The following is a 17665-nucleotide window of genomic DNA, read 5'->3' as shown; positions in this document are numbered from 1 at the left end:
TCCAGCAATTTTCGAGCAAACGTTTTGTATTCGTGCGCTAACATTTTGACCCTGATTTCAAAATCGGCTAAGTCGTATTTCTGTGCTCTGTGGACACCTAAAAGTGGACATTTTCGTAGTCTAGTCTTTCTATTCAAGTGCTTTTTGATGCGAACATATAGCGGTCGTACGGTTTCACAAATATTCGTCGCTACAGCTTGTGCGAGAAATCAGAAAGATTGCAGCAGATCTGAAGCAGTATCTTGATCCGACTGTGGGACAAATAATACAACTCGGTGTTGTGAAGAAGGTATCGTACAAGCAATTCCGCATTAGCTGAGGTTTTAAATTGTTCACTGCTACTTCCACAACCGAGACGGAGCTATCTACGCCTGTCCTCCTTAGATACGTCGCCGCCCTCGTGGCGTAGTGGCAGTGCTAATTTCATCGGTGATGTAAGGTGAGCGGAAAGGTACCTTATCTATGATGGGAGTTTCCAACTGCCGTGCTCGTACACTTCGGTATGTCGTTTTTCAGTCGTTCAGATTTCGTAATCATTAGAAATGTCAACTTCACTAGCCAAACTTAACGATTCCTTTCCCTCGTCAGGTACACTGCAAACGGTATCCGCCGTGCAGAAATTTGAGTGGAATGAGATGTCGTTAATCACAGTTTTCTTCAATTGAAATGGAGGAGCAGAAAGAAAATGAATCAATATATTCTTGTTACTATGCTTACGATACCATTCCTTCGGTATTACCACGGTTCAAGATGCCAACCTGGACTTTTGAAAAAGGAAGCCAATGGCCCTCTGGTTTCTCCTTAGTGAGTTTTATGTACTAGAGCTGGAGAGATTTGGTAGTTTAAATTGTGAAATGAATCCACCATTTCAGACTCTGAAGAAGGCGATTTTGGCGGAATGTTAGCCAGTAAAATCATTTAACAACCTCGTGTATCACTGATTATCATTAATACTTCTTACTATGCTGAGGTTCATTGAAAGTAGAACCCTTCAATTGCTTCAATTGTTGAAATGAAATGCTTTACTGTTTTGTTTCTAAATGCGGCAGTACTGCATTTCAAGAGTATTCAAACTTGATTTTACACGCAATGTTTGTTCCTTCAATACCGCCACAATTTGAAAAAATTAGTTTCACAGCTTCTCATTTACTTCTTGACAAATTCGCTTGAAGTTATTGCACGGTAGTACCGCAGCTTGGCGCACGAATTCGACGCCATGTGACCCATTTCACCCCAGTTTATATTTTTGTGGCGTCGAAGCACCAATTTGACGCTTTTGGACTCGTCTTACTGCTTTCTGGAATTTCGTGACTGACACGCTTTACACGGTCTAACCAGCGAATCTTTGGCCTCCCACGCGGCCTCACTCCTGAAACGTCGAGCTTCAGTGCGGTTTTGGCAACAGAATCTTCCTCTCGCCGCAAGACGTGACCGAACCATCTCAGTCGGGCCTCCTTTATCTTCTCAGTTATCGGGACGACGCCGAAGATGGAGCGCACAGTGCCGTTGGATACTTTCTCTTTTAGCGTTACACCTATCGTCCACCAAGCTGGATATGATAGATGCGCGTTTATGTGCGGCTGATGCAATGGATAGAACCGAATGGAAGACAAGAAGCAGAAAGGGGGACCCTGTAACAACGCGGGACAAACGCTAGGAAGAAGAAGAAGAAAGGGTGCGGCTCAACATTACGCTGCATCCTTTCCAAGGGTTATTTTTTATGATTTCGCAATGTTTCAGGAAGTTTTTTGAGTATAACTGGTTCATTATCTTCAAATAATATTACATGCTACATGGGTAAGGAAAAACGTTTGCATTTGCTGAAAAGAGATAACAAATTTGAGGATTACATTGCAAATCACACTTTCTGTGCATTTTTTTGGAAACATTTAAAGAAAAAATGGCTTTGACATATCTTGGACCCTGTGTTGACACGCCTTGTATTGCTGGAAGCATAAGCACGTGTGTCGTCTCGAGACGTTTATAACAGCCAGTACACCTTTTTCGAACTACTGTTTTCTGTCCTTCTTTTAACCAATGGCTCGCTGTTGGTGAGTTGACTCGTTCGTTTTCCAGTAGCGATTCTATAAATATTGTGGGGCCATTCAGTCTTATTTTCTCAATTACATCATGTGTAACTTCCAGACATTTGCCATTGCTATTGGCGTCGTCAGATGGAGGAAATTCTGAGGATCCATTTCGTAGTTTTCCTTAGGAAAAGGGAGTGTTAGCAGACATTTGGCCACTCTGATCCATAAAAGCCATGATTTGGCTGTATTTTTTACGACTTGCGGCTTGCCATTCGGGGTAGTAGACCCATCGTGCATTGAAGAGACCATGAACAATTTCATAAAGACCCTAGATAAGTTGTTAGCCAGCAAAACGCTCAAATACCAATTATCGGTACAAAGATGTCTTTCTTGGCCCAAGAGGCCTTCCATTAGTTCCATAACCACATATACTGCTGCAGGATCCTTCCTTGAAGGTTGTTTTCCGGCGTAGATCTTAGTTCTCCGAGTGTAGTCAAGTCAAACTGAGTATTATCAGCAAAGTGAAAATAAATCAGTATCTGCTCAGAATGACTTCTTGGCATTTCCTTCCCAGCAGTGGAATGCCAACCAGTTGCAGGTCTGGAGATCCAGTCATCTATCATTCTAGGCATCTGCACATTTCTTATTTGTATACATCGATTTTTTCTTGATATCTGAACCATTTGTGTCACGAAATTTGGGATCCTTTGCCTTACCCTACTCATTTCTTCTACAATTACAACATTTTCTTGTTTAAATATACCTGATAAAAGCCGATTGGTTGGTGACAACTACATGACTGATCATGTGGACCAAATTGCAGAGGAAATTCCCAGTCATCATGAGCTTTGCGTCGCTTGACCATTCGACTTCACTCTCACTATCTGACACATTTTCTGTAGCTTTCATTAAATCTTCATCAGATACAACTAGTAACGTTTTAAAACCGCTCCTAAATCGTCTAGCTCAGGCCCGTCCATCTTTGGCTCCTAAAGCTAAATTAAATGCATGTATCGAGAATGAATGAGAGCAAAGAAGTCTTATGACAACACGATTAGCAAGAAATTTAATTCAATGATGTAAAAGTGCAAAAATTTGCGCAAAGGAAAAAAGTGGTAACCGTGAAATAACGCGACTCGACGTTGAGCCACAAAGACGCTGTCTAGCGTGCCAGACACGCAAAAACGTGCGCTATCGTCAAAGGATTAAAGAGCACACATGGAAAAGGCACCGGCAAACTCTCTTTGAGTGTTCTTTAATTCCTTTGCTTGTTGTTAAAATAGGTTTTCCCATAGAGCTTATCTTGACTCGTAAGGCTCAAGTAATCTTTCGTAGAACTGTAATTTAGATGAAGTACGATGGAGAAAAACTAGGACCCAGTTCAAAAACCTTCAAAATGTTTCAAATAATGAGCATAATACTGATCTATCGACGGTGCTTCCTTGAAAAGTTGATGATATTCAGCTGGCACACTGCAAAGCAATTGAAAAATTTAGAAAAAAATAATTCGCTCTCGTGATCTATCAGCCCGAAGTCCATGCTCTATAGTGCGGAATTGCCTGTACGATACCTTCTTTACAACACCGAGTTGTATTATTTGTCCCACAGTCGGACCAAGATACTGCTTCAGATCTGGTGCAATCTACCTGATTTCTCGCACGAGCTGTAGCGACGAATATTTGTGAAACCGTACGACCGCTATATGTTCGCATCAAAAAGCATTTGAGTAGAAAGACTAGACCACGAAAATAGCCACTTCTAGGTGCCCACAGGGCACAGAAATGCGACTTGCCGATTTTGAAATCAGGGTCAAAATCCTAGCGCACGAATACAAAATTTGTTCGAAAATTGCTGAAGGCATTTTGGATGCAAGCCAAAAACCATCAAATGATCCGCAAAGGGGAATGTCTCTCGATAACGCAGGAACTCGCGTCATATCTCAAATGGATCTTCTGATGCGAATGATTATTCGCTCTCATGATCGATCATTCAGCGGTCCATGCTAGGCGTCTCCGATTCAAGGTGAGCATTCAGTGTAGTCGCCAAGCTGGTAGTGGGAAAAGCAGACATAGTTGTTTAGTTGCGGAGAGATTTGGTCTTCTTAACTGTGATTTTAATCGGCCATTTCAACCTCTGAAGAAAGTGATTTTGCCGAAATGTGAGCCATTTAAATCATTTAACAACTTCGTGTACAGCTCTTTGAAAATCAATACTGCATTTCACTTCATCAATGGTTGAGCTTCGTTTCTGTTAAAAAAGAACATGCTCAATTTCCTTTAACCGTCTTAGTGGACGGCGTGAGATTTGCGATCGAATCCTACAAGTCCTGCCCGATCCTACAAGGTGCCTAACAACTCTTCACGCGTAAGCAGCCGCTCCGCTTTTGCCGATGAGTGGAGCGGTGGGCAGCATACACTCATCGGTTTGTTAGCTGGCTACGCGGTGCCACTCCGTTTGCGGGAAATACTGGGAGAGTTGAGCATGATCGCCTTTATATTCGTGATCCACACCCCTAATCCTACCTCTTCATGGAGAAACTCCGATGGTCAATTTCGTGACATGCTAGGCTTCAAAGGAATTCTTCTCGTACAACGATGTTTTTCCATGAGTTGCTTTGATTATCAATAAATATTGGAGTTTTTCTGGGAGGTTGACATCCCAATGTAACAGCTCGATCGCGTCACGGTACCTTGTTATCATCTACATTCATAATTACAGTGAACGAAAGAGGTATTAGAAGGTTGAGGATGTGAGCTATATTCGAAACTTTAAGCCTGGAATGACTAGAAAGTCCTGCTTACAAAAGTTTTTGGTTATAAATTATTATTTGTTATGTAAGGAGCTCTTCAAAGTGGTCATCAACAGTTTTCCATGTATAACCTCAGTGTTCCAGCAATAAACCTTCACAGCTACTAGTTCGCCCATACTAGTTTTTTTTGTAACTTAGCCCTCTCTTGAGTTTTCTTATTGTTTGCCAATCTAACTCTCTAATTGTTTGTAAAGCGAGGTATTGGATTGGTTCGGAAATAATATGCGTTTTAAACGTTCACTTCGAAACGCTCTAACTCGCCTCAAAATCAAGTTCGAAATGAGAACCATTACATTCTACGCATCTTTGACGAGGCACAATTTCGCCTATTCCCGTTGTAGAAAAGTTGCAAAAGAGTTTTTGGAGTTCACGAACGTCCGGAAGTCGCTTTCGGCATCCCCTTGGTTTACAAAAATCTTGCCTCTAAAGCAACTGTCCAGATGTTTGTAAAAGTGGCAATCGTTTGGCAAAGGACTGGCGAATATGGTGAGTGAGGCAGAGTCTCGTAGGCTAACTTGTTTAAATTCAGTAGTGTTACCTTCGGATTACATCACCACACAGTCACCATGGTCTTCTTCATGTGCATTTTCGGCCTCGAAAAGTGCTTGGGAGCATCATTCCTGCCAATCCATTTGAGCAGAATGCTTCATATTATTGTAAATGATTCACTTCTTACCATACGTACCAAGACAATCAAGAAATGGATCGTTCTTGTTGCGTAATAGAAGCGTTGAGCCGATCTCAAACGGCGCTTTCATTTCAACCGGGTCATCCTCGATGATTGCCTTCAGCAGGTGGTCATCAACTTCAGAATGGCGGTCGTGACGTGGTTTCTTGTCTTCAGGACAGAGGAACTATACCTTTGCAACCAATGCTGTACCGTGGATGTGGTGGTGCTTCCTTCATCCCAAACAGCTGTCTCTGCTGCAGACCTGCCCCGCTTGAACTCGTAGAGGAAGATTTGGTGGAAATTTTGCCTTGACATGTTATTTTCTAAGTTTTGGTATTTTTCGAATCCTGTTTCTCATTGAAAATCACACTAGCAACCACAACTAAATGCGCTACAAAACGGTACACGGCTTCTGAAATTGAAGATGAGTGTAAGTAAAACCATTGTTTTGAAGGGTTGCATTAGTCTCACTACTAGTGGGACTCTTTAAAGCAATGGATTTAAGAAGTGGCACCATCAGAGAAGAAAAATTCAACATTTGTACTGTTGCTAGGGCGAGGGCCCTCCAACTCCTATAGTGTATTCTTCCTATACACATTTCCGGTGTTGTAAAGACGCTTGTATTTTGGCGGCATTTCATTACAATGAGGACACACGAAGCTCTATTCAGGATGACCCATTAACACGAACATTTCTGCTTTTGTGGTTCCTAGTGACCACTCTGCGATCATTTGCCCTTCAAATTAGGTTGGCAAAGAAATGCGTAGAGTTTTATACTATATTCTATTTTACATTGATTTGCCTTCTCATTGGTAAGGCGTTCATAACGTGTGAAAAAGCTCTTTTTGCTCTACAAAGTTATTACAATTCTTTTTTTGAATATTTTAATTTTTTATTATTTTCCAACCTCAGAAATGGAATATACTGGAGACAAAAATAAGCTTTTCAAAACTACTTTCCTTCGTTTCTCATCGAGGTCAAAAGCTAACACAGAAGATAGAAGTTATAGATAGTCAGCACAAGGTCCGAGGAATACAACTGATGCTGAAGAACCCCCGATTTGAGCTCAAGGGGGTCGATTTCACGAAATTTTGCAAAGTGAATCCTGACATGTCATGGACCAAAATGATTTGGCGTTGTCGATAGGGTCTTTTCAGTTGAATAGCCTCATTTACTTTATTTATTATGCCTCGTTCATGCCACACCTAGACAATGTAGAGTTCTCTATTGACTATGCTGTTTTTTTCGAGCATCTCCCAGTGCAGTAGACCTTCGCAAGACACAAAACGACTCTCTTAGTCGAATTTAGAAGATCTTCCGATGCGTGGAGTGTCATCGAGGTCAAAATCGCCGTTTCTTAGTTTCGCAAACTACTTCTGTGAAGTAGACTTCCACAGTTCAGACGCGGACATCTGGACCAGCCACCAAAAAATGGTTTCCATTTCACTTTACATGACCTTCTCCATACACGTCGCAAATGTCCCGAGTTGCTGTGGCAGCTTCTTGACTTCAATGAAAAGAGAAGAAACGTAGGTGCCGAAAGTAGTGTTTTCTGCAACATGGTTACACAACACCGGAGCCTGAAAAATCATAAAAATTTAGATTACTAAAAAATGATTTATAACAGTTTTGTAGAGCAAAAAGAGTCCTTTCATATATTAGAAACACCCTACCAAGGATCAAAGCAAATCACCGTAAAATAAAATATAATTCAAAACTCTGTAATATAAAACGAACTTATTCACCAACGTAGTAGATATTATCACAACTGAGGCAACATCTTTTTTTAGGGCATGAGCGCAATCGCCCTATTGTTATTGCAAACGAAGGAAGCTAATCTTTCTTTCCACCACTACATTCTAGTGCTCCTGCTAGAAAGAACGAGTCAGAATCCAGCCCACCATTCGCAAATCCATCCAGCAGCAAACCACCAACTGCTTACGCAAAGTTGAGCCCATCCATCGCTGGCAGAAGCAAGATAGTAGCCTGTTAGGCGCACATCTAGTGGGGTCAATAGTCACTGCCAGCAACATATCGTCGTAGCAGTTTCTCTTGCGCCAACATGACAATAATTTTCAAGTTCTGTATTGCTAACTGCAAAAATCGCAACAGAGTAGGTAGAATATTACTCGGAGAGAATAGAACCCTCAGAAGGTATCTCTTCTGAGGGTTCTATTCTCTTCGAGTAAGTATTCTAAAGTAAGAACCTGATAAGGAAAAGCATGAAGAATATCTCACTGCAGCAAATTTCCTTTCTGCAGGCATAGAAACAAAAGAAACAGAAACGAGATTGGTAGATAATCTGCAAATAAATATGAAGAAGCAAGATTGGAAGAAAACAAAAAAAAACCTCACAAATAAAATTTAGCACACTGAAAACGACACATAAATTAATGAGAAAATCCTAAAGGCAAACGAAATGAGCTATATACTAAAATCCAGATCACAAAAGTACGAAATCACGTGGGAAAACACGCAAAGAAGAAGATGGAAATAGCTCATAGAGAACACAGAAAACAAAAATTTGCAGGAATAAATGACTTCCACGCGGATCTGCAGACTGGAACAGTGTCAACTGCGACCGAGGAAACAGAACAAATTCACCCATTTCCACTGATACAACAATACACTGTGATTACATTGCAAATGGGTTGTGAACACAAAATTGGATGTGAAAGCTGAAGTTTTGACAAATCATGAATTTATGGCGTTTTTTGAATACAATTGACAAATTCTAACAAATGTCACCCAACATTCCTGTTACCTACAATTTCGTACAGAGTCACCAAATTACCAAATATTTCACCGCTACAATCATTTGGATCCCTATAAATATTTAGGCATTCAAACAAGCAATTTCTTGACATCTATTTAATGTCAGAATATTGAAGTGTGAATATCGTAGCTCATCCAATCAGTAAATAATAGAAAAGCCAATGAATCAATCGCAATATGTAGGTGAAGATTAAAGATTTCAGCTGCGGAGTCGGTTTCATCCTTGAACATGGGCCAATGAGTTAACGCTCAAACACCTACCAGCCACAGCCAAACTTTGAGATAGATTTGATTGTTTCCAACGCTCAGGATAAAGTTCCTGGCGTTAATCAATCCACTTGGGATGCGCCCCCACGATTACTTCAATTCAGAATCGTTTGAGGTTTACAAACGTGCAACCGGCCTATACAATGACGTGGGCTAGCCGATGTGTCAAGTCAGTGTTTTTACCTCCCAGACAAGTCTGGTATCAATTCATCGGCCGCGGAGGGGTGAAAGGCTTGAGCACTAGAGCGGATTCGAATCTCCGATCGATCGTGCAGGAAGCGAAAAACACTGACTTGACACATCGGCTGGCCACCGCAAGTCATTCTACAGGCTAGTCACACGTTCGTAAACCCTAAACGATTCTGAATTAGAAGTGAACGTGGGGGCGCATCCCAAGCGGATTGATTGCTTAACGCCACAGACTTTACCCTTTCAGACTTTATCCCAACGCTCGCACACGTTGGTTGTGATCTCTCCTGCTGCAACCAAGAAAGCTCGGTCATCTATTCTATGTTCTTCCATGCTACCTTCTAATTTAGTACATGTTTCACTTGAGTTCTTATTGAATTCTTTCTCTTCTAGTGTTGGCGTTTCATAGAGGCGTTACTCGCTGACATTTGTTATAGTGTCACCTCATTCGTACTTTTGAGAGGTCGCGTTTTGTCGTAACTTATTGGAAAGTATGAATTTTCTAAGAGAGCCAAACTTTACTCATCAATGCTGCAGTACTTCGCAGTTTCCTTTGCAACGACTAAACGGAATAAACCTTGACAGGATACCATGGACGTGGTAAACTCTGCAGTATGTTTATGCTGCACCGATTATCTATTGGTCAGATGACCGATCACATTTGCGACTCAACCCGTGCAAATCTGCACCATTTGTAAGTGCTAAAACGTATCGGCAGATATCATTCAAGAGATATAGTATCCATGCTATGTTGCTGGAGCTGGCAAGGTGACAGCTACATAGCTTCAAGCTTACCTTCAAGAACTACTGACGGCAGCTGAGGAGGATTCGAGAGCTTATGTTCCTGTCATCACGTGAAGCAATTGGTGTGCTACTTGGGAATGTAGCAGGTCTACGACAGCTACAGCCGCTTGTGCCCGTGAGGAGAGTCGGACGCACCAGTAAAACCCGCGTTCTCGGCCACATTGTCACGTCACGACTTCTACATCCGGAACAGCCACTAGGAAATGGTTTCTATTTTTTGTTATGACTGGCTGCTGGATCGCTAACGAGAACATCTCTTGATTTACGCTTCTTAGTCTAACGGGTATCTGAAGTGCCTTTTAGACGCACGTTATTCTCTTCTACTCTGCACCTTTTTCACACTCATAGGAACGTTTTAGTCCACGAACAGAGTTCACTGTCCACTGCAGTCATCCAATTCTCACCAACGTAAATGGAGTCACATTTGCTTCGAATTGTGCCAGTTCAAATTGAAGGATTGTGAAGTTTCAAAGTTTTCGATGGCTAAGTATTATCGAGTTCGTCGCACTCTTTCGACATTGCCAAGCCAACGCCAGTCGCCATTTCAAAACCGAGTCGATGGCTGTTAATAAACTTATCAATAATCGGCGACCGTATGTGTTTGGATTAATTGCACGACGGTCCTAGATGCTGCCGCAAGTTCAACATACCCTGCGACAAGAAACTGGAACACAGAGCAATGATCTGCGCGCTCCCCGAGACCGAGATACTCAGACGTGACCATGATGACGCTTTCAACAAGACTAGCAGAATGCTAAGATACTTGCACAAGAGAGGACTCGAGAAGTAGGCGCTTTGGTTGTAAGATACCAGCGTTCCACTCGTTTCTTTTTTCTTTTGTTTCTACTTAATCCCCTTTCTGCGCAGGCAGGAAGTATGGTCGTAGTATGGTAGGCAGGAAGTATAGTATGGTACGTGGTGGTGGCGGATTGGAGCGGTCTTTGTAAATGGAGTAGATCACGAACAAAGACGCTCGTCTGCATGGTCATAGATGCTGAAGTGTTCTAACCCTGAGTGGGGTCGAAGGTTCGAGAATCTTACCGGAGCGGAATGTCGCGATTTGCAGAAGGGGTCGTTCACCCGACTCTCGTTAACGCTCGTCGGTCAGTCTTCCTCTCACTCTCCTCACTCCTCACTTTGACTCTTACTGTTAATTCAGCCTTTCCCTCTTGTTCTCATCCTTCTTTGACATTTTGTTTTGTGTTTCGCCGTAGGTTCGTCTAGGCCGTTGTGATCGACGCGTTGCGCTATGGCAAGTATCTCACTCAACAGACCACCATCACAGTTACTGCTAGTTGGAAAGAAAGTGGGTGCTTCTATTCAGACGTGCCACTGTGTTGCGGTATTCCACGCCTGCGAACCAGGTGCTATTATACCTCCCTTATTGACTCACTAGACGTATATGCCTCCCTAGGGTTCAGTCTATGTGAGGACACTCGCGTGTACGTTGCCTTCGATCCCCTAACTCGACCGAGTACTTGAGACAAGTAGAGGCCATGCATAATATAATATGTTGTTTTCATGTTGGCTTTTTTAGACGTTTATCCGTGTAGATGCTCCCTTCAACCGTTTGCGCACTGTTCTGCAAGACCGAAGAGATATTCGCGCCGTACTTCGACGAGTGGTGAAACTCCATCTTTACCTGCCAAGAGCATTCGACAGATTCTTGTTCTCTTGCTCGCCGAAGTCATGAAGTCCACGCATCTAGATCTACAGAATTTCAAAATTTGATATAGTCAGGCTACGGAGACTACAGGATAAAAATTCTGGTTTCCTGTGTCGTATTCTGATTAAGTATTTGGTGTCAGATGCTTAACAGTGAACATTTAGGTTAGTGCATTGTTATTCTAGTTCTTCAACAGTAATGGGCGCAGGGCAGCGACGAGGAGCGGGCACATCCATGACTGAAAAGGTAAGCAAGTAAAAAGTAAGTAAAAGCAAGCGGAATCAAACGAAAATGCGGCGATAACCGCCACAGAATAAGGAATTCGTAACCAAAAAAACCGCGAAGACGGCAACTAGAACATAGAACTGTCAAAAAAAAACCCCTTTAAATAAGCTAAAGCCAAACAATGAGTCGCATATCCAATCGTCCTCATTGATTTTCGATCATTCGCACGTAGATGGGGGGTGTACACAAGGGTGGCGAATTGCAAGTAATTTTGTAGCAAAAAAAACGGCCTCTTTCATCCCCTTTTTCACGAAGATTAAGGGGAAATGAGCGGAGTAAACTTCTGTCAAAGAATTAATTTTTTTTTCAAGCGAAATTGAGCTTACTCTGCCTTTTTTTCAGAAGATACATGCTGATTGATGGATGGTTGTCTTGTAATCATTCTGCTATAAATAGCTGAATATTCTGCATTTAAAAATATTCAAACCTGATTTTACATCTATACTCCTTCGATACCGCAGCAAATTGACAACATGTTTCTTATTGTATCTGAACAGTAAGTGCTAGACAAAATTTTCATCTTTCTACTCAGCAACTGACATATGTAGAAGGCAAGCGTGAGGTCCCTTACTTCATATGCCCCTGTTGCTGAACAACACAAATTCAAAAAACTAAAAAGGAACCCATAGAACGAAACACACAGGTAGATGTTGGACTTCTGTAACGCCTTTATCTTTTGTGAACGATTCGGTAACATATAACAGGATAACAAGAAGAAGATATTTTTTCTGAAACTTTCGAAATCTTGATAACGATTTTATTCAAGACTGTACATAGCTCTTCGACTGCTGCACATATAACAAACTGTAAAAATAACATAAAAGCCGAAGGACGCCAAAGAAATCACCAAAGGAACGGTCAGCAGGGGACAGATTAGCTCTGAAAGAAAACATTTTACTCAGAAAATTTGTAAGTTTGGTCATGTTCAACATTTACAATACAGATGACTTTTATGGTCGGTCTTGGAAAAAAAAAATTCTCGTTAGTTCTCTAGCTATACTTCTGGCCCTGGTCAGAAGTAGCAATGAATTTTTTATCAATGAATTCTCTTTACTCTTTTCACCTTCTGAACATCGTTAGGGTATTCATCAATCTTTGGTTTGTTTTAGATTCCTTCTGTGCTCCTTTTATTCCAGTAAATTCAATATCAAATCTCTTTTCACTAAACGTTAGATTTTACGGCCAAGCATTTCGATCACATCCTGTTTTTCAAATTTTGGAGGGTTGTGAAAAGAGCTGTCAAATGAAGCTTCTCGTTAGCTGCATGGACCAAAAGCACGAGCTTGTCGCGGTGCGGAACCCACAGCGAAACTACAGAGTTTAGGTAGTAGATTGCGGAACCAAGTTCAGCGGTTCCACTCATCATTCCCTGATCGTCGGAAAAAAAAAACAGCATGGGAATCGCTCTAGTTCGGACGAGGAGGACGCCTCTATGTACACGTTCCGGTCCCTTCATCAGCCTCTTTATCGGTTTCACTCGAGTAGATCTGCAAGTGGACATAAGTCATCTTAGACCGCTCGCACTTGGATGCGACGCGTGCACAAAGGCGGCGCATTCCTACTGAAATCGACGTAAAAATGGTGCCTTCAACGTTAGTTCTGCACCACGTCAAAGTCGTGATACGCTTCCATTAATGTGGAAATTTAGAACGAGAACAAAGTTCAAAGAAGTTTAACACATGAAGACATTTGTTGCTAAGTTATGTGCAGAGCTGAGTTTATATGAAACCGAATCTGTAAATAGTCTTATCAAATTTGAAGAAGCAACTATCGGGATTTGAGCGGACGGGAACAAGTTATGTGGGCTTTGTGTCGTTCTAATTAGATGCGACTGCTCTCCGAGACCGATTAATTTTTTTTTTTCGAAGTCTTGTGCTAGTTCAGAGATAAACTTTGGAGAAAAGAAATACAACACGTCCTTGTCCAGCTACTATCTTCTACAAATTGAAAATTGGTGCTTTTGCTTCCAGATATAGAGCTAATACAAACAGTAAAAATTCTCTCACGAATTTATTTCCTCCGGAGTTTTTGATAAGTTTTGATGAAATATTGACCGAAAACTAAATAAAACCTTCGCTGAAATCTTGACAATTGCCAGAGCATCGCTAAGAAGGCGATGGAGAAAATTTTTGACAAGGATATTTTCCTACCGAGAAAGCGAAACTCAGACTTCTCGATATTCATTTTAAATTGAGACTTGTTTGAAACTCGAAAAGTCAGATTATTAGCTCCTCTCCGAAACACTTAAGAGCGGTCACAGAAAAAGAAATAAAGTTCTGCTGTTACAGAATTTCAAATTTTCTTTTTTTTCAAAGCAAATCTCACCCAACCGCGAAGTCCCAACAAATGAGTTGTGACCTGTTTTTTTTTTTTGGATTTGCACTTTTTTTTGCTACAGGAATTTCCAGAAATCTTTTTACAAACGATTGGTAAGCGAATGGGGGAGCACCTTGCAAAAGTCGTAACTCTTTTCATTCGTAGCCCTCTGCTCTTTGTAAATATCGTGACAGCGATCACGGCAATTCACCAGATTTTTGGCAGCAATAAAAAAGATCATGAAAACGAATTCCTGTACCCGGCACACTTGCAACATTAATGTACAGTAAAAAAATACTGCGATATTGAGTAGTGGTCATGTACTGTACATGAGAAGACAGCACCGAAACGAAAAATCCTCGATGTTTCACTGATGTGCAACTCGTCCACTCTTTAAATACGTCACCTAACTCCATCTACCATCCATTATCTACCTCTGATCCTCCCTTTCTATTTTAGCTATTAATGGAAGAAGGCCACGGATCTCCTTCACTAGAGGGATCACAGCCGGTTAGTCGCGAGGCTACGTGACGCGTAACCAGGAGGCTAATCGCGGACCAAAAGCGACCTTGTGCTTGCCCAGAGACGCAGGTGGATTCAGGGGATGGACTCCCTGTTTCTGCTGAGCCAGGACTGACTCATGACATCCTTGTATCGGTCCGGCCAAAAGCCTGCAATCAACTGACTGGGAGGTGCAAGGGAGGCGGTTTGGAGTCGCCTTCAACAAATAAGCTCCACATGTCCACTCCGGGAGAACTGAAGTTCTTCCAGAAACTCATGGGACTAGAGGCTTGCAACCTGCCCATGGGTTTTAAAATTTTTACGCAAAACACAGTAATAGAAAAGAGTCTCCTGATTCCGGAGGAAAGCCTGGTACGGTAGCGCCAGGTAGGACGGGGTTGCAGGAGTCATGTAGGCTACCAAAACGGAAAAGGACTAGGATGGCGATCTGTACTTATAACACACGTACATCTTATAACATACGTTCTTGGCTTGCATCATCAGATCTTCGATGGCCGCTTGCATCGGAAGCGGCCATCGAAGATCTGATGATGCAAGCCAAGAAGATCAAGTACGACGTCATCGGACTGACCGAGACGAGACGACGTCACCCTCTCAACGCCGTATATGAAACTGGAGAAGAACTGTTCTTAGGAACATGCGACAGTAGAGGTGTTGGTGGAGTTGGCGTCCTCGTCAACACGAGTATGGCAAAGAACATCGACTCTTTTGAACAACTTACGACCCGAATCGGACGTCTGCGGATGAGAAGATGTGGTCCAACACCAGCTTTGACTATCTTCGTCGCTTACGCTCCAACATCAAGCTACGAAGAAGAAGAAGTCGAAGCTTTCTATATGGACCTGGAGAAGTTCTACCGAGAAGATCATGCCTTCTACAAGGTCATAATTGGCGATTTCAACGTCAAGGTTGGCCCAAGAAGAACGCCGGAGGAACCTCACATCGGGACCCACGGCCTACAATGGAACGACCAAGGGGAGAGTTTTCATGACGACTAAGACCATCCATGGGAACTCGCAATTCCAGAAGCACTCCTCTCTACGCTGGACGTGGGAGTCACCCGGTGGAGGATACCGTAATGAAATAGACCACATCATCGTCAATAAAAGGTTCTGCCTGACGGACGTCGCAATTGTACCGAAGTTCTATACGGGATCGGACCATCGCCTCCTCCGAGGAAGATTTCCCTTCACAAAGAGAGCAGAAAAAGCCGCCAAGTTCAGAGGGATAAATCCCAGAACTATCATCAACTGGGATCCCTTCGCTGCGTTATCCGGCTTTTGGGAAGATTCCGCAATGGACGACATCGACGAGGAATATGACCGGCTCGTTGAACACCTTCACAACTGCGCGAAGAAGGCTGAGAGTTTTAAAACCACCAAGAGGCGCCTGTCTCTTGAAACTCTTCAGCTGATACGCCAGCGCGGAGCAGCACGAGCCGCAGGGAACCAAGAACTCACGTCCGAGCTCGCAAGGCTTTGCAGAGAGGCGATAAAGGAAGACCTTAGAGAGAGAAGAGCAGAAGTGCTGGCTGAAGCTGCAGAGGCGGGGAAAAGGATCCGCCATGCCCGTCGAGACTTCGTCAGTCACAAGACGAGGATGACTGCTCTCCGGAACCCAAAGGGAACAGCAATAGCATCGAGAAGGGGGATGGAGAACTCCCCCTTCTCGATGACTTCTACTCTGATCTCTTCGACAGCCATGTCCACTTGCCTCCTCACCATCTGAGGGAAGACGGACAAGTCATTTCAGAGGTTATCCCGTCCGAAATACGACATGCTATCATGTCGGTAAGAAATCGTACGGCATCTGGTCCCGACAGAATAAGACCAGAACACCTGAAGAGCCTTCCGCCAATACTCATCAACACCCTGGCGAGGCTCTTTACACGTTATCTGTCGGAATGCAAGGTTCCTAAACAGTGGAAGACCTGCAAGACCGTGTTGTTGTATAAAAAAGGAGATCCACATGACATCTACAAGCTCTTTACAAGAGTAATCCTTAATAGGATTGAAAAAGTCTTGGATGAAGGACAGCTATGCGAGCAAGCAGGGTTTCGAAAAGGATTCAGCACGATTGACCACATTCACACTGTTTCGAAACTCATCGAAGTATCACGAGAGTACAAGATGCCGCTCTGTCTCACCTCCATCGACTTAAAGAAGGCCTTCGACTCAGTTGAGACGGAAGCGGTCGTGGAAGCCTTGGACAACCAAGGCGTCCCTACTCAGAACATAAAGGTACTTCGAGAGTTGTACAGTAACTTCACGACCGGAATTTCGCCATTCTACAAGAAGATCATCATTGACGTGAAGAGGGGGGTCCGACAGGGTGATACAATTTCACCCAAAATATTCACAGACACCCTCGAGAACGCAATGCGAAAGTTGGAATGGGACGACATGGGAGTGAAGGTTGATGGTCGGCAGCTACACCATTTGCGCTTTGCTGATGACATCGTACTGATAACATCCAGCATCAGCCAAGCGGAACGAATGCTGACCGAATTCGACGAAACATGTGGATGCATCGGTCTTCAGCTGAATCTACAAAAGACGATGTTCATGCGGAACGGATGTGTTGCGGATGCCCCAATCACGCTCAACAAAATGAACATATCCGAATGCACCAGCTACGTTTATCTGGGTCGGGAATTGAACATGATGAACGACCTGACTCCCGAGCTGGGCAGGAGGAGAAGAGCGGCTTGGGAAGCGTACAAGAGCATCGAGGATGTAGTGAAGAAGACCAGGAATACCACCAATACCACAAATATATGCTCACCTCTTCAACACCACCGTACTTCCTGCTTTGACCTATGCTTCGGAAACCTGGGCATTTCGCAAGCAGGAAGAAAACGCGGTGAGCGTCATTGAACGCGCAGTTCAGAGAGTGATGCTAGGAGTATCCCGTTTCACGCAAGTGAGGGACGGGATTCGAAGTTCTCTCCTACGTCAACGATCGAAGATTAGAGATGCCGCCGCGTTTGCCAAGGAAAGTAAAATAAGGTGGGCCGGACACGTGATGCGCTTTAACGACAACCGTTGGACCAGAGCCGTGAGCGACTGGATTCCCCGCGATATTAAGCGCACTACAGGAAGACCGCCGACCCGATGGTCAGATTTCTTCACGAAGTCCTTCAAAGAAAAATACGATGCTCTTCGTGTCCCACGCGAAAAAAGGAACCACTGGGCTACTCTGGCACGCGATCGGGACAAATGGAAGAATTACTGGCGCCCGCTCGACCATTTCGAAGATCAACGGGAGTCAAGGTGATCAAGGTGATCAATGGAAGAAGGCAAGGTTTGAAAAATGTGCTGCTAACCCAATTT

At 43.2% G+C, this 17665-nt stretch overlaps 4 protein-coding genes across 7 annotated transcripts; all 4 read left to right on the top strand.

Moving 5' to 3' along the window:
- Window positions 1–10793: 10793 nt before the first annotated feature.
- RB195_019533 (uncharacterized protein) lies at window positions 10794–11855 on the top strand (the record flags this gene model as incomplete). Of its 2 annotated transcripts, XM_064187426.1 has the most annotated exons (4): window positions 10794–10850; window positions 11082–11212; window positions 11396–11456; window positions 11838–11855. In XM_064187426.1, the coding sequence occupies 4 exons, from the start codon at window positions 10794–10796 to the stop codon at window positions 11853–11855; spliced, it is 267 nt and encodes an 88-aa protein (XP_064043306.1). The 2 variants fall into 2 exon arrangements, with proteins under 2 accessions (XP_064043306.1, XP_064043307.1); XM_064187425.1 differs by lacking the exons at window positions 11396–11456; window positions 11838–11855 and having other exon boundaries at window positions 11082–11237.
- A 2897-nt stretch (window positions 11856–14752) lies between these two features.
- On the top strand, window positions 14753–16061 carry RB195_019532 (uncharacterized protein; the record flags this gene model as incomplete). 3 transcript variants are annotated; one of them, XM_064187424.1, is made up of 2 exons in its annotated part: window positions 14753–15241; window positions 15360–16061. In XM_064187424.1, 2 exons carry the CDS (start codon window positions 14753–14755, stop codon window positions 16059–16061), a joined length of 1191 nt encoding a protein of 396 aa, XP_064043303.1. The 3 variants fall into 3 exon arrangements, with proteins under 3 accessions (XP_064043303.1, XP_064043305.1, XP_064043304.1); XM_064187423.1 differs by lacking the exon at window positions 15360–16061 and having other exon boundaries at window positions 14753–15331; XM_064187422.1 differs by lacking the exon at window positions 14753–15241 and having other exon boundaries at window positions 15630–16061.
- A 56-nt stretch (window positions 16062–16117) lies between these two features.
- RB195_019531 (uncharacterized protein) lies at window positions 16118–17209 on the top strand (the record flags this gene model as incomplete). The annotated part of the gene is made up of 1 exon (XM_064187421.1): window positions 16118–17209. The coding sequence occupies one exon, from the start codon at window positions 16118–16120 to the stop codon at window positions 17207–17209; it is 1092 nt and encodes a 363-aa protein (XP_064043302.1).
- Window positions 17210–17228: 19 nt separating this feature from the next.
- On the top strand, window positions 17229–17609 carry RB195_019530 (uncharacterized protein; the record flags this gene model as incomplete). The annotated part of the gene is made up of 1 exon (XM_064187420.1): window positions 17229–17609. One exon carries the CDS (start codon window positions 17229–17231, stop codon window positions 17607–17609), a length of 381 nt encoding a protein of 126 aa, XP_064043301.1.
- Between the last annotated feature and the right edge of the window lie 56 nt (window positions 17610–17665).

The sequence above is a fragment of the Necator americanus genome, chromosome II (genome assembly GCF_031761385.1).
Source record: "Necator americanus strain Aroian chromosome II, whole genome shotgun sequence".
Taxonomy (NCBI): Eukaryota; Metazoa; Nematoda; class Chromadorea; order Rhabditida; family Ancylostomatidae; genus Necator; species Necator americanus.
This window is presented reverse-complemented; position numbering and strand designations above follow the sequence as displayed.